Here is a 12,156-nt window from a genome sequence, read left to right on the forward strand (position 1 = left end):
TAATCAAAGCTTGAAGGCTGATCGTTGGACAGTTTAGATATAATCAAGTCAAAATGTCAATAGACTCCATGACTGCTGCTTCCAGCTATCACTACCCTTGTCACACACTAAGGGAGGTGGGTCCCAGGGAAAGAGAATTCAGAGCTTCCTACTTCTGTTTGCCAGCTTCTCTGGGGCCCTGGGCTTCACAGGTGGCTCAGTGGTAAAAAAAAAAAATCCACCTGCCGATGTACAAGACGCAGGAGACACAGGTTCGATCCTTGGTCTGGGAAGATCCCCTGAAGTAAGAAATGGTAACCTACTCCAGTATTCTTGTCTAGCAAATCCCATGCACAGAGGAGCCTGGCGGGCTACAGTCTACGGAGTCACAAAGAGTCAGACAGGACTTAGCAACTGAGCACACATACACTGGGGCCCTACTTCTGACCTGGATCCTGGACATTGGTTTTTTGCTTGTTTGTTTTTTTAATTTATTTAACTGCATCAGGTGTTAATTGCGGCATGTGGGATCTAGTTCCCTGACCAGAGATCAAACCTGGACACCCTGCATTAGCAGTATGGAGTCTTAGCTGCTGAACCAACAAGGAAACCCCTATTTGTTTTGTTTTTAAAGCTTCTCTAACCGACTGTAATGTATAGCCATAGTTGGAAACCCAAGGTTCTATTCCACTCTACTCATTTTGAGGATGGACAACAGAGTTCTGCTGCTGCTGCTGCTGCTAAGTCGCTTCACTCATGTCCGACTCTCTGCGACCCCACAGACGGCAGCCCACCAGGCTCCCCCATCCCTGGGATTCTCCAGCCAAGAACACTGGAGTGGGTTGCCATTTCCTTCTCCAGTGCATGAAAGTGAAAAGTGAAAGTGAAGCCGTTCAGTTGTGTCCAACTCTTGAGACCCCATGGACCGCAGCCTACCAGGCTCCTCCATCCATGGGATTTTCCAGGCAAAAGTACTGGAGTGGGGTGCCATTGCCTTCTCCCAACAGAGGCCTAGAGAAGTTCAAAATGACTTCAGCACAGAGCTAGACTCTGGCCCTTTGCACTTCAGCAAGCCAATAAAATTAAGGGTGGGGTTTTACAGATTGACAGTCTTGGAGGATCCCAAAAGTTTTAAGAGGAAAATGTGGATGGAGTGCAAAGACTTCTAAAAATAACCTACTTATCAAATAGTATTTATTGAGCACAGTGCAATTTGGAAACATTAACCACAGTCTAACGTAACAATGGGAAAGGCACTACAAAATCTAACTTGATGCAACTGTATTGAGCAAGCAAAGAGGACAGAAATCAAAATACCATTGTATTCAAGGTTGGCTTTACTCCAGAACAAATAAACATAATTCGGTCCAGGCCTTTGTCCCCCACTTAGTTGGGTCCAAAGACCCCTGCCTAGTGCTCCTGGTGACTTCCAAGAATGTCCTCCTCTAGTTACCCTTGCAAACCAGTTACCTTTACAAACCAAGAACAATAGCTTCTCTTTCCATTAAGTCTCTACCCTGACTGAGAACAGTCCCAACACCTCACACATCCTCCATGATGCAGACAGAATAAGGCCTCGAGCTGGTTTCCCAGGAAGGTGCACATGTAGAGAGAAGTTTAAATGTAAGTCACGGATCTGACTGTGTAATATCAGGAAAGTCCTCAACAAAGCATTTAACTCTTTAGGACTCAAACTTTTCTGTCTGTGACACGTAGGCCCACTGGGAAATCTATGAGGTCCAGTCTAATTTATACCATGACAGCTTTGTGCAAGTTCAGCCCAGCCTAGTTTGTAAATGATGTAGTTAATCTTTAAGCTAGAAGTGTGTGGTGTTACAAGAATGTGTAAAGGAAGCCCTTCTTCATTTTCCTACTTGTCCCTGCTTTATAAGCACTACTGACATTTGGAAGAATATACACGAACATGTACTTAGGACGGCAGAAAATCTCTAAAGAGACTCTTTAAAAAAAATCTCTAAATCGCTTTAGTTCAGGGTCCATCTGAAGTCACTCAAGGGCTTCCCAGATGGCTCAGGGGTAGAGAATCAGTCAGCTGCAGGTTTGATCCCTAGATTGGGAGGATTCCCTGGAGGAGGAAATGGCAAGCCACTCCAGTATTTTTGTCTAGGAAATCCCATGGACAGAGGAGCCTAGAAGGCTCCATATAGTCCATGGGGTCGCAAAAGGTCAGACACGACATAGCAACTAAACAACAACAAAGCCATTCAGGGAAGAAAACAACTTCTCTTGTCTGATATATCTTAAATCAATACCCTGGTGCTGCCTGACTTCTAGATTATGTGGAAAAATTTGATTTTCAATATTTACACTTCAGTTTTTAAAAAATCTTCAGTTTCTTATCTTGAATGTTGAACACTCTCTTTGTCATGATACAGCGAGTGAAGAGTGTTGGTTGGGAGGGGGAAACCCTACCATTTGGTTCACTGAACACCCAAGCAGTAAGAAGATACTTCTCTGCAAAAAAACCTCCCTGTTTAGCTTTTAAAGGGCAATTTTATATTGCAATCTGCACTCACTTATTTATAAAATTCACTGAGCTTTCAGGCACCAGGTCATGAGGAGCAAATAATAAGCACTGTAGACAAGTTTTCTGCATTCTTAGAGCTTATCATCCCCTGGAAGAAGCTAGCAATAATCAGATAGCTACAAAGTGGTACGCTAACCCACGTGATAAAGGCTGTGATGAAAACTGGTAAGAAGAAAAGAGAATCTATAAAAAGAGGAGGGAGATTGGAGAGTGAGTGAAAGTGTCTCCTGAGGAACTGACCTTTGAAACTGAAGGATGAATGGGAGTTTACTCAGAAGATGCACAGGCAATTCAGACAAGCCACAAGCCAGGCAGAGGCCAAGGGGAAGAATAGCTAATTGGAGAGAAATTTTGTCTGCTGTCCCTTTAAGGTGCTATCAATTATCTGAGGGCAAGTATGCAATCATCTTGCTTTGGGAACTCCACCTGTACTTGCAAAATATGAATCTTCCCAAGTCACTTGATACCAACCCACCTTAAAAACATTATCCCATTATTTATCAAGTGCTTTCATTTTTTTGCCCATTGCATGTGGGGATTTCTTATCATGAATTTTTAACCCTCTTACATGATCTATAGTGAGTGAGGTCCTGTGTAGGAAAGGGGATTGGGGATCTAAGTATACATATAGCTGATTCACTTTGCGGTACACAGCGCTGTAAAGCAATTTTACTCCAATAAAAAAACTGTTTTAAAAGAGGAAAGAAAGGGGATGATCCTTTCATTTCCTTCACTGAAAGGAGCAAGATAACTCCTTTCTACAAGGAAACCTGCTCCTCTTGCTTTTAGGGCAGGAGGTTCCTTTTCCAGATCTGGAAGTTAAATGACTAAGGGTAAGGTTTGAAACAATTTGAGAAATACTAGTGGAAAACTGCTCTTCTTCAGCTCCCTGGACTAAAGAAACAGAGTAGATGCTAGAGGAGAGAGCAACAGGGAGCAGCCCATGCATCTACCTGTGGATATAAATTGTGTGCCCAGAAAATGCCAGACAGCGTTTCAGGAATGAGACAGGTTCTTAATCTCTCCTCTCTGCACCATTTTAAAGAGAAAGGAAGAGGAAAGGGGCAGGGGCTCTCGAAGGTCTCTAAAAGTTTCTGGGTGTCCTGTGGGATGGAGAAGGAAACACAAAAGGAGAAAAGAAAATATCGCGGAGGAAGATTTCTCTGGAGTGGAACCCACCGCCCACCCCCACCCTCTAATTAAATCCTACGATTTAACGCCCACAGTATTCCATTCCCCGTGAAAGCCAGGTTCTTCATAATTCGTCAGTTACTAGATCTAGAAATCTACACATAAATACATGCCACCTTCCTGTCATCAAAACTTCTAGGAAGAAAAAATGCCTGGTTTCCTCGTCCACCACCACCAAGACCACCCCCCCCCATCAGAGTTGTAATCCATTGTTTCCCTTTTCCTTTGTCACACTTTCCACCTCCCCTGCGGGAAGGGCACAGACGCTGTCCAGGCCCAAGGTGTCTCACTGCTGTCAGGAGTCCGCCCTCCCAGAGGGCAGCCCTGCGCCCTGGCACGTTGGCATCTGCAGCCTGTCTCGTCTCTCGCGCCTGGAGTCTTTGTGCACTGCGCCGATGCGCTGGCTTCCCAAAGCCGCAGTGGATTGTATAACCACACTGTGCAGCCTGAAGGACAGTGTCGTGAGCCTCCCTCCTGACAGCATCTGTTCAGAGTCACTTGATGTCAGCTAAAAAGAGACCACCAGGCCGGCGGGACCCGAAGACTCTAGGGGAGGGTGGGAGCGAAGCGCGCTGTCTGGACAACAGCACAGTTAGTAGGCGGTAGGGTTGGTAAATCTCTCCAGCAGCAGTATTTAAACCCGCAATTCTCTCTGGAGAGCCGGCGGTGCAGGACGGTGAGGAGCAAGCGGAGTTCCACTGCACCATCTTAGTGTGGATCAAACAAAGGGGACGGCGCGGAAACTCACAAGGAGGGGGGAGTTGTCGGAATTTCCCCCCAGCGAAGCCTCTCCCGAAAACGACAAGGACATCTCCGCTCCTCTTTTCAATTATGTAACTCTCATACATTTGGAAGAATATACACGAACATATACTTAGGACGGCAGAAAATCTCTAAAGAGACTCTTTAAAAAAAATCTCTAAATAGCTTTAAGTTCAGGGTCCATCTGAAGTCTTAACAGACCTAATTGTCACCTGGCAGCGTTAGAGGGTGTCATCCTAGGGGTGACACTCACCGGGCGGACAGCCGGGTCACCACCAGGGACGCGGCCCTCTCGGCTCGGCAAGGATCCCCGGAAGCCCCTCGCCGCGTCGCGGGGTCGGCTGGACCTACCAGTCCGCAGGCTGCAGAGCGATCTGCCCCCTTCACCTCCCCCCTCTGCGAACACCTGGCCCGCGGTTACCTGCGGGGCCGCCAGTCTCCGCAGCCCATTGGCCGGCTCCCCGGCGCCCTTGCCTTTGGCGGCGGGGAGATGCCAGAGCTCGGGCGTCCGCGCCTCGCCGTCCGCGGGGCCCGCGCCGTTCTCGCTGGGGCCTTCATCCGGCGCGGGGAAGAGCCCGCAGCGGCGCTGGAAGCGGGCGACGAGCTGGGAATCCTGCAGGCTCCAGAGCAGCTCAGCCATGGTGCTCCCGGAGCCGCCGCCGCCGCCACCGCCCGGTGCCCTCTGCTCGAGCCTTCCCTCCCGCCCTCGCCCGCGCCGGGCTGAGCGCTCCGGGTGGCTGGCGGGCGGGCGGAGCCCGGGGCGCCAGCCAACAGGTGCGCCGCTTGGGTCCTAGCGCCCGCCCCCCGCGCGCGGACGCCCAGGTGTTCGCCTCCACCTTGCGCAGGGCACGTCCCGGCTCCTTTCCTTCCGGCGGGCCCGCGCGGACTCGAGTGATCTCTGGCGTCCGGCAGGCTCGGAACTGGGCGAAAAGGTACAGGGGTCCCCACCCCTGTCGGCTGGTGCATAAGTGCCACCTAATGGGGAGCGGCCGCGCACGTGTGGGTCTGCGTGAGTCCACTTGGCGCGCACTGGATCGCTTAGGGACCTTCCTGTTCACTGTTGATCTCAAAGAGAGGTGAGATTTTCCACCACCACCACCCCCCCACGCCCCCAACTCCCCGCATCCAGCCTCTAGTCTTTGCCTTTACCCACTTCTGGCAGGGAGCGCGAGCCCCGCTGGAGAACATTTCTTGAGTTCTTGCCAAATTCTTCGTGATGTCGCATCTCCCCACAGCCCCAAACTTCTGCTACATTGCTCAAGAACCAACCGAGTGGGTTTCAAGTGGATTCCGAGTCATCCTCCGCCTCCCTGCCCTTGCCCTTGTGATTTGGCAACTGGGGAACACCTAGATACGTGGAGAGGAACACTGATTCTTTCTTTCTTGGTGTTCCGCATTAAGAAAGATGGTCCTTGCCCCTCCCCCCGACTTTTTTTTTTTTTTCCCACTCTGCCTTTAGACACTTGAGACCCAAAGAGAACAAGGTGTTGAAGGATCTGGAGGAGGAGTTGACTTCTCCCCGCACCAGCCCGGGCTTTAGATATCTCAGCAGAAGAGCAAAGAAAACATCCTGCCTGTCGACCTTGATTTTGCCTTCTCCCTCCTGAATCCTCTCGAGACACTGCATTTCCTCACAGAGAAAGCCAACAGTCAAATTAGGCCCAGCTGACCAGCCTGCAAGGAAAGTGCAATTCAATCCTGTCTTCAGTCTGCAGCTGAAGCCTGGGGTTTCCTGGTAGCCCCCGTGTAAAGCTGCTAAGTATTTGGTTGCACACATGACTAGGGAGGCACACCTGCACATCACCAACCTTGTTTATCCAGTCGTCAGTTCAGGCCAGGAAGTCTTTCGGATGTAGCCTTCAAGGATGACGTGGTCTCCCTTGTGTCTGCGTTTCTGCTCTTCTTCCCAGTCCTGTCTGGCAAGCAAGATCAAGGTGGCTAAGAGAGCAATGGAATTCTTGGCAAATAACCATTTTCTACTTAATTTACAGAAGAGACACAGAACTGCTGGCCCAATCAGGCTGTGTCACCAAAGAGATGTTCAGTCCTAGAAGCAGAAGGCTCCTCTTCCATCTGCTGTGGTCATTTACAGCCACTGGGACCAAATTCTGGAGAAGGTAATGGCAACCCACTCCAGTACTCTTGCTTGGAAAAATCTCATGGATGGAGGAGCCTGGTAGGCTGCAGTCCATGAGGTCTTGAAGAGTCGGACACGACTGAGCGACTTCACTTTCACTTTTCACTTTCATGCATTGGAGAAGGAAATGGCAACCCACTCCAGTGTTCTTGTCTGGAGAATGCCAGGGACGGGGAAGCCTGGTGGGCTGCACAGAGTCGGACACGACTGGAGTGACTTAGCAGCAGCAGCAGCAGGGACCAAATTCTGTAGGGTTTTCTCTTTATTTTTGGCTGTGCTGGGTCTTTGTTGTTGTTGCTGCTGCTGCTGCTGCTAAGTGGCTTTCTTGAGTTGCGGTGAATGAATGGGGCTACTATCCAGTTGTGGTGCCAGGCTTCTCATTGCAGTGGGTTCTCTTATTGCAGAGCATGGGCTGTAGATGTGAGGGTTCAGTAGTTGTGGCACATGGGTTTTAGTTGCTCCCCAGCATGTATAATCTTCTGGGACCAGGGATCGAATCCATGTCCCCAGCATTGGCAGGTGGATTCTTAACCACTGGACCACCGGGTAAATCCTGTGGTTCTGTTTTTAAAGTAGGAATTGTGGCTTAGGATCTTTTCTTTTTATATAATAAAGAAATATGCTTTCCCCTGAAGACACTTAAGTTATATAGTTCCCACATTTGATGTTGTGATTTCCCTTTCTCCCAAATAGTAGAGTCAAAGCCAAACATGGCATATGGAGTACAAGGCCAAAAAAATGCATATTCAGACAAGGCATTTGTATCCCCTTGGGGACCAGGTACTAACCCCAGCTTCCAGTGGCTTGTGACATCACTGTGGGCCTCAGTTGCCTTCCCTGATGAAATGACATGCCTTGATTCTTATGTGTGGCAGTCCTTGTCTTGAGACAATATCATGCCATCTCCTTCTGTGGTCACAGAGCATTCTCCCAGGGTGACTCTCTGTGCCCAGATCCCCTCTTCTTATAGGGACACCTATAAGTTTTTGGATTAGGGTCTCTTCTAAGCCAGTCTGGCGCATCCTAACATGATTACATCTGCAAAAATTACGTTTGCTCCACATTCACCGGTTCCGGGTGCACATGAATTTGGAGCAAATGCTACTCAACCCAGTTAAGTGTCGGGTTGGCCAGAAAAGTTCCTGTGGGTTTTTCCCACAAGATGTAATAGAAAAATATAGATTCCGTGTTACAAATTATAAGCTTTTCGGCCAACCCAATTCTTACTCTGTGCCAGGCATGTGCTTAGTACTTTCACACCGTAACTAATTTAATCACATTTTATCCTCCCAGTAACCCTCTGAATTAGCCACTCATCCTTCATGTATTTGACAATTATGCATTTACTGATGTCAGACACTATTCTAGGACTGGGGATGCATCAGTTAAAAAACCAGAGCTCCTAGATCATGAAACTTATATTTTAGTAGTGTTAGTCACTCAGTCATATCTGGCTCTTTGCAACCCCATGGATTGTAGCCCACCAGGCTCCTCTAAGCATTCCCTGGTGGCTCAGAGGTTAAAGCATCTGCCTGCAATGCAGGAGACCCGGGTTCGATCCCTGGGTCAGGAAGATCCCCTGGAGAAGGAAATGGCAACCCACTCCAGTATTCTTGCCTGGAGAATCCCATGGATGGAGAAGCCTGGTAGGCTACAGTCCATGGGATCGCAGAGTCGGCCACGACTGAGCGACTTCACTTAGGCTCCTCTATCCAAGGGGATTCTCCAAGCAAGAGCACTGGAGTGGGTAGCCATGCCCTCCTCCAGGGGATCTTCCTGACCCAGGGATTGAACCTGGGTCTCCTGCATTGCAGGCAGATTCTTTACCATCTGAGCCACCAGGGACAGCTATTTTTAAAAAATCAAATAAATCTCTACTTTAGTGAGCGACAAATGCCATGGAGAAGCGCAAGGTGGTTGGGGCAGGAGGAAGACGTGCAGGTAAGACGGTCACCTCCAAGAAGAGGATATTGGTGCAGAGACCTGGAAGAAGAGGAGCCCACTTGATCCAGATCAGGAGAAACAGCAGTCCAGACAGAGGACACTGCACTTGTAAAGGCCTTGAGGCCACCAAAGCTTGGAATATTGGACAAACCACGGGGAAAGGAACAACCTGGTAGTGTTGTAGGAAGGGGGAGGCCCTGCTTTAGGGCCCCAAGAGTGTGCTCTTGTCTAACACTCAGAATTGTCCAAGGAGACATGTGCTGACAAAGCAAGAGATTTTATTGGGAAAGGGCACCCGGGTGGAGAGCAGTAGGGTAAGGGAACCCAGGAGAACAGCTCTGCCACATGGCTCGCAGTCTCAGGTTTTATGGTGATGGGATTAGTTTCCGGGTAGTCTTTGGCCAATCATTCTAATTCAGAGTCTTTTCTGATGGCGCACGCATCACTCACCCAAGATGGATGCTAGCGAGAGGGATTCTGGGAAGAGGACGGACATGCAGTGTCTCCTTTTGACCTTTCCCAAACTCTTCTGGTTGGTGGTGGCTTATTAGTTCTGTATTCCTTACCAGGATCTCCTGTCATAAAACAACTCATACAAATGGTTACTAAAGGGCCTGGCCAGGGTGGGCAGGTTCAGTCAGTGTGCTTCCCCTAACTGTAGGAGAGGCTTGAGTACAAGGATTGTCTTGGGAGAGGTGGGGTCTAGTAGGACCATTTAGACTATATATACATAGTCGCTCAGTCGTGTCCAACTCTTTGTGACCACATGGACTGTAGCCTACCAGGCTCCTCCATCCATGGGATTTTCCAGGCAAGAGTACTGTAGTGGATTGCCATTTCCTTCTCCAGGGATCTTCCCAACCCAGGTCTCTTGCATTGCAGGCAGATGCTTTACTGTCCGAGCCACCAGGGAAGCCCCAATAGGACCATTTAGACTAATAAATAATAAAGAGTTAGGGGCTTCCCTCATAGTTGAGTCAGTTAAGAATCTGCCAGCAATGCAGGAGACCTGGGTTTGATTACTGGGTCAGGAAGATCCTCTGGAGAAGGAAATGGGAACCCACTCCAGTATTCTTGCCTGGAGAATCCCATGGACAGAAGAGCCTGGAAGGCTGCAGTCCATGGGGTCACTGAGGGTCGGACACGACTAAATGACTTCACTTTCACTTTTCACTTTCATGCACTGGAGAAGGAAATGACAACCCACTCCAGTGTTCTTGCCTGGAGAATCTCAGGGACCCGGGAGCCTGGTGGGCTGCCATCTATGGGGTCTCACAGAGTTGGACATGCCTGAAGTGACTTAGCAGCAGCAGCAGCAATAAACCACCACCAAATAGTAAAGTGAAAGTGTTAGTCACTCAGTTGTGTCCAACTCTTTGCAACCCAATGGATTGTAACCCACTGGGCTCCTCTTTCCATGGGATTCTCTAGGCAAGAATACTGGAGTGGGTTGCCATATACTCCCACTTTACAGATGAGAAAACTGAGGCTCAGAGATGGGGTAAACCTAACCAAAGCCACACAACTAAGTGCCAGAAAGTGAAAGTGAAGTCGTTCAAACATGTCTGACTCTTTGCGACCCCATGGAGTGTAGCCTACCAGACTTCTCTGTCCATGGGATTTTCCAGGCAAGAATACTGGAGTGGGTTGCCATTTCCTTCTCCAGGGGATCTTCCCGACCCAGGGATTGAACCCAGGTTTCCAAGTGCCAGAAGGAGGATCCAGCTCAGGTTTTACTGACTAAAGCGTAATCTTTCTATTACTAAACCACATTCTATTCCTGGAATTTATCTTCACTCTTTACTTTTGTATGGAAAAGTTTTCCCAGTGTGTAGTGAGTGCTCAGTAAACACTTTGGTAATGTTGTTTTAGACTAAGAGTACACCTCACAGTTTTTAGAGCTTTTGGACTCATTTGTAAATTTTTGCATGTGAATTCTACAACCCTCAGAGACCAGTGGTTTTGAAAGAAGGGGGGTGGGGGACACAACTTTCTAAAGAATGACATAGCCTGAGGACACAGCATAAACATTAGAATTAAATGGGTCCAAGATAGCAGACAAGTCAACTTGGATTGGACCTTTATCCTCAATCAGCAAGCTAAATGACACACCCAGAGGTTCCAGGATAGTCCCAAGTCACCATCAAAAGACCAAAAAGTGGGCGGTAGCTGGATTCCTGGAAATCTCCACCCTTTGCCCCAAATGGCATCATGGACTCGATGGATGTGAGTCTGAGTGAACTCTGGGAGATGGTGATGAACAGGGAGGCCTGGCGTGCTGCGATTCATGGGGCCACAAAGAGTCGGACACGACTGAGCGACTGAACTGAACTGCCCCAAATAGTTGGAATAGTCCTCCCACTGGAGAAAGCAATGGCAAGCCACTCCAGTACTCTTGTTAGGGGAAGCACACTGATTGAAACCATCCACCCTGGCCAGGCATGAGTTGTTTTATGACAGGGGATCCTGATAAACCACCACCAACCGGAAGAGCTCGGGAAAGGTCGAAAGGAGACACCGTGGGTCCATCCACTTCCCAGAATCCCTCTCGCTAACATCCATCTTGGCTGAGTGATGCGTGCGCCACCAGGAAAGACTCTGAATTAGAGTGATTGGCCAAAGACCACCCAGAAACTAATCCCATCACCATAAAACCTGAGAGTTTGAGCCACACAGCAGAGCAGTTCTCCTGGGTTCCCTTACTCTACTGCTCTCTACCCGGGTGCCCTTTCCCAATAAAACCTCTCGCTTTGTCAGCACATGTGTCTCCTCAGACAATTCATTTCTGAGTGTTAGACAAGAGCTGAGTTTCGGGCTCTGGAAGGGGTCCCCCTTCCTGCCTAGAAAATCCCACAGACTGAGGAGCCTGGTAGGCTGCAGTCCATGGGGTCGCTATGAGTCAGACACGACTGAGCGAATTCACTTTCACTTTTCACTTTCATGCATTGGAGAAGGAAATGGCAACCCACTCCAGTGTTCTTGCCTGGAGAATCCTAGGGACCGGGGAGACTTGTGGGCTGCCATCTATGGGGTCACACAGAGTCCGACACAATTGAAGCGACTTAGCAGCAGCAGCAGCAGCAGTCCTCCCACTCATTAGCCTATGAAATTACCCAGCCCATAAAAAACAACAAAGCCACATTTCAAGACCATTGCACTTGTCCTCTGCCATGGCCTGCACTCTGTCTGTGGAGTGTGTTCCTCTCTGAATAAATCTACTTCTTACCTATCACTTTGTCTCTCATTGAATTCTTTCTGTGATGAGACATCAAGAACTTGAACCTTATTAGGTCCTGAAACCAGGTCTGTGACCTCAGTGGGAAAAGCGTGGGGTTTGGCTGGGTTCGAGTCCTGGTCTTGTGGACTGGATTCCCGAACTGAGGTAAAGTTTCAGTTTTACCTCTTTTTTTGTTTGTTTGTTTTTTTAAGAAAAGAAAACTGAGACTGATATGTAAAATGATTTTTCCCAAAGTTAGAGAATTTATTAGATACTCTGCAGCGGCTGCCATTTCACAATGCTCTTATGGGGAGAATTTCCTTCCTTCTTCATCTGTACTCAGGGGGTGAGAAAGAATGAGAGAGGAGATGGCAGCCA

At 48.8% G+C, this 12,156-nt stretch overlaps 1 protein-coding gene and 1 long non-coding RNA gene across 2 annotated transcripts in view; one reads left to right on the forward strand and one right to left on the reverse strand.

The window, feature by feature from the left end:
- SGPP2 (sphingosine-1-phosphate phosphatase 2) overlaps positions 1-5,181 on the reverse strand; it is a 144,649-nt gene extending 139,468 nt beyond the window's left edge. The window contains exon 1 of the mRNA XM_040228489.1: positions 4,902-5,181. Within this exon, the coding sequence (XP_040084423.1) occupies positions 4,902-5,120 (219 nt within the window). The 5' untranslated portion in view covers positions 5,121-5,181. The remainder of the gene's footprint in view (positions 1-4,901) is intronic.
- A 148-nt stretch (positions 5,182-5,329) lies between these two features.
- On the forward strand, positions 5,330-6,449 carry LOC120854474. Its single transcript, XR_005718996.1, has 2 exons — positions 5,330-5,412; positions 5,940-6,449. It is a non-coding gene; the product is annotated as an uncharacterized LOC120854474 (long non-coding RNA).
- The last annotated feature ends 5,707 nt before the right edge of the window (positions 6,450-12,156 follow it).

Source organism: Oryx dammah, unplaced genomic scaffold (genome assembly GCF_014754425.2).
Source record: "Oryx dammah isolate SB20612 unplaced genomic scaffold, SCBI_Odam_1.1 HiC_scaffold_27, whole genome shotgun sequence".
Lineage (NCBI taxonomy): Eukaryota > Metazoa > Chordata > Mammalia > Artiodactyla > Bovidae > Oryx > Oryx dammah.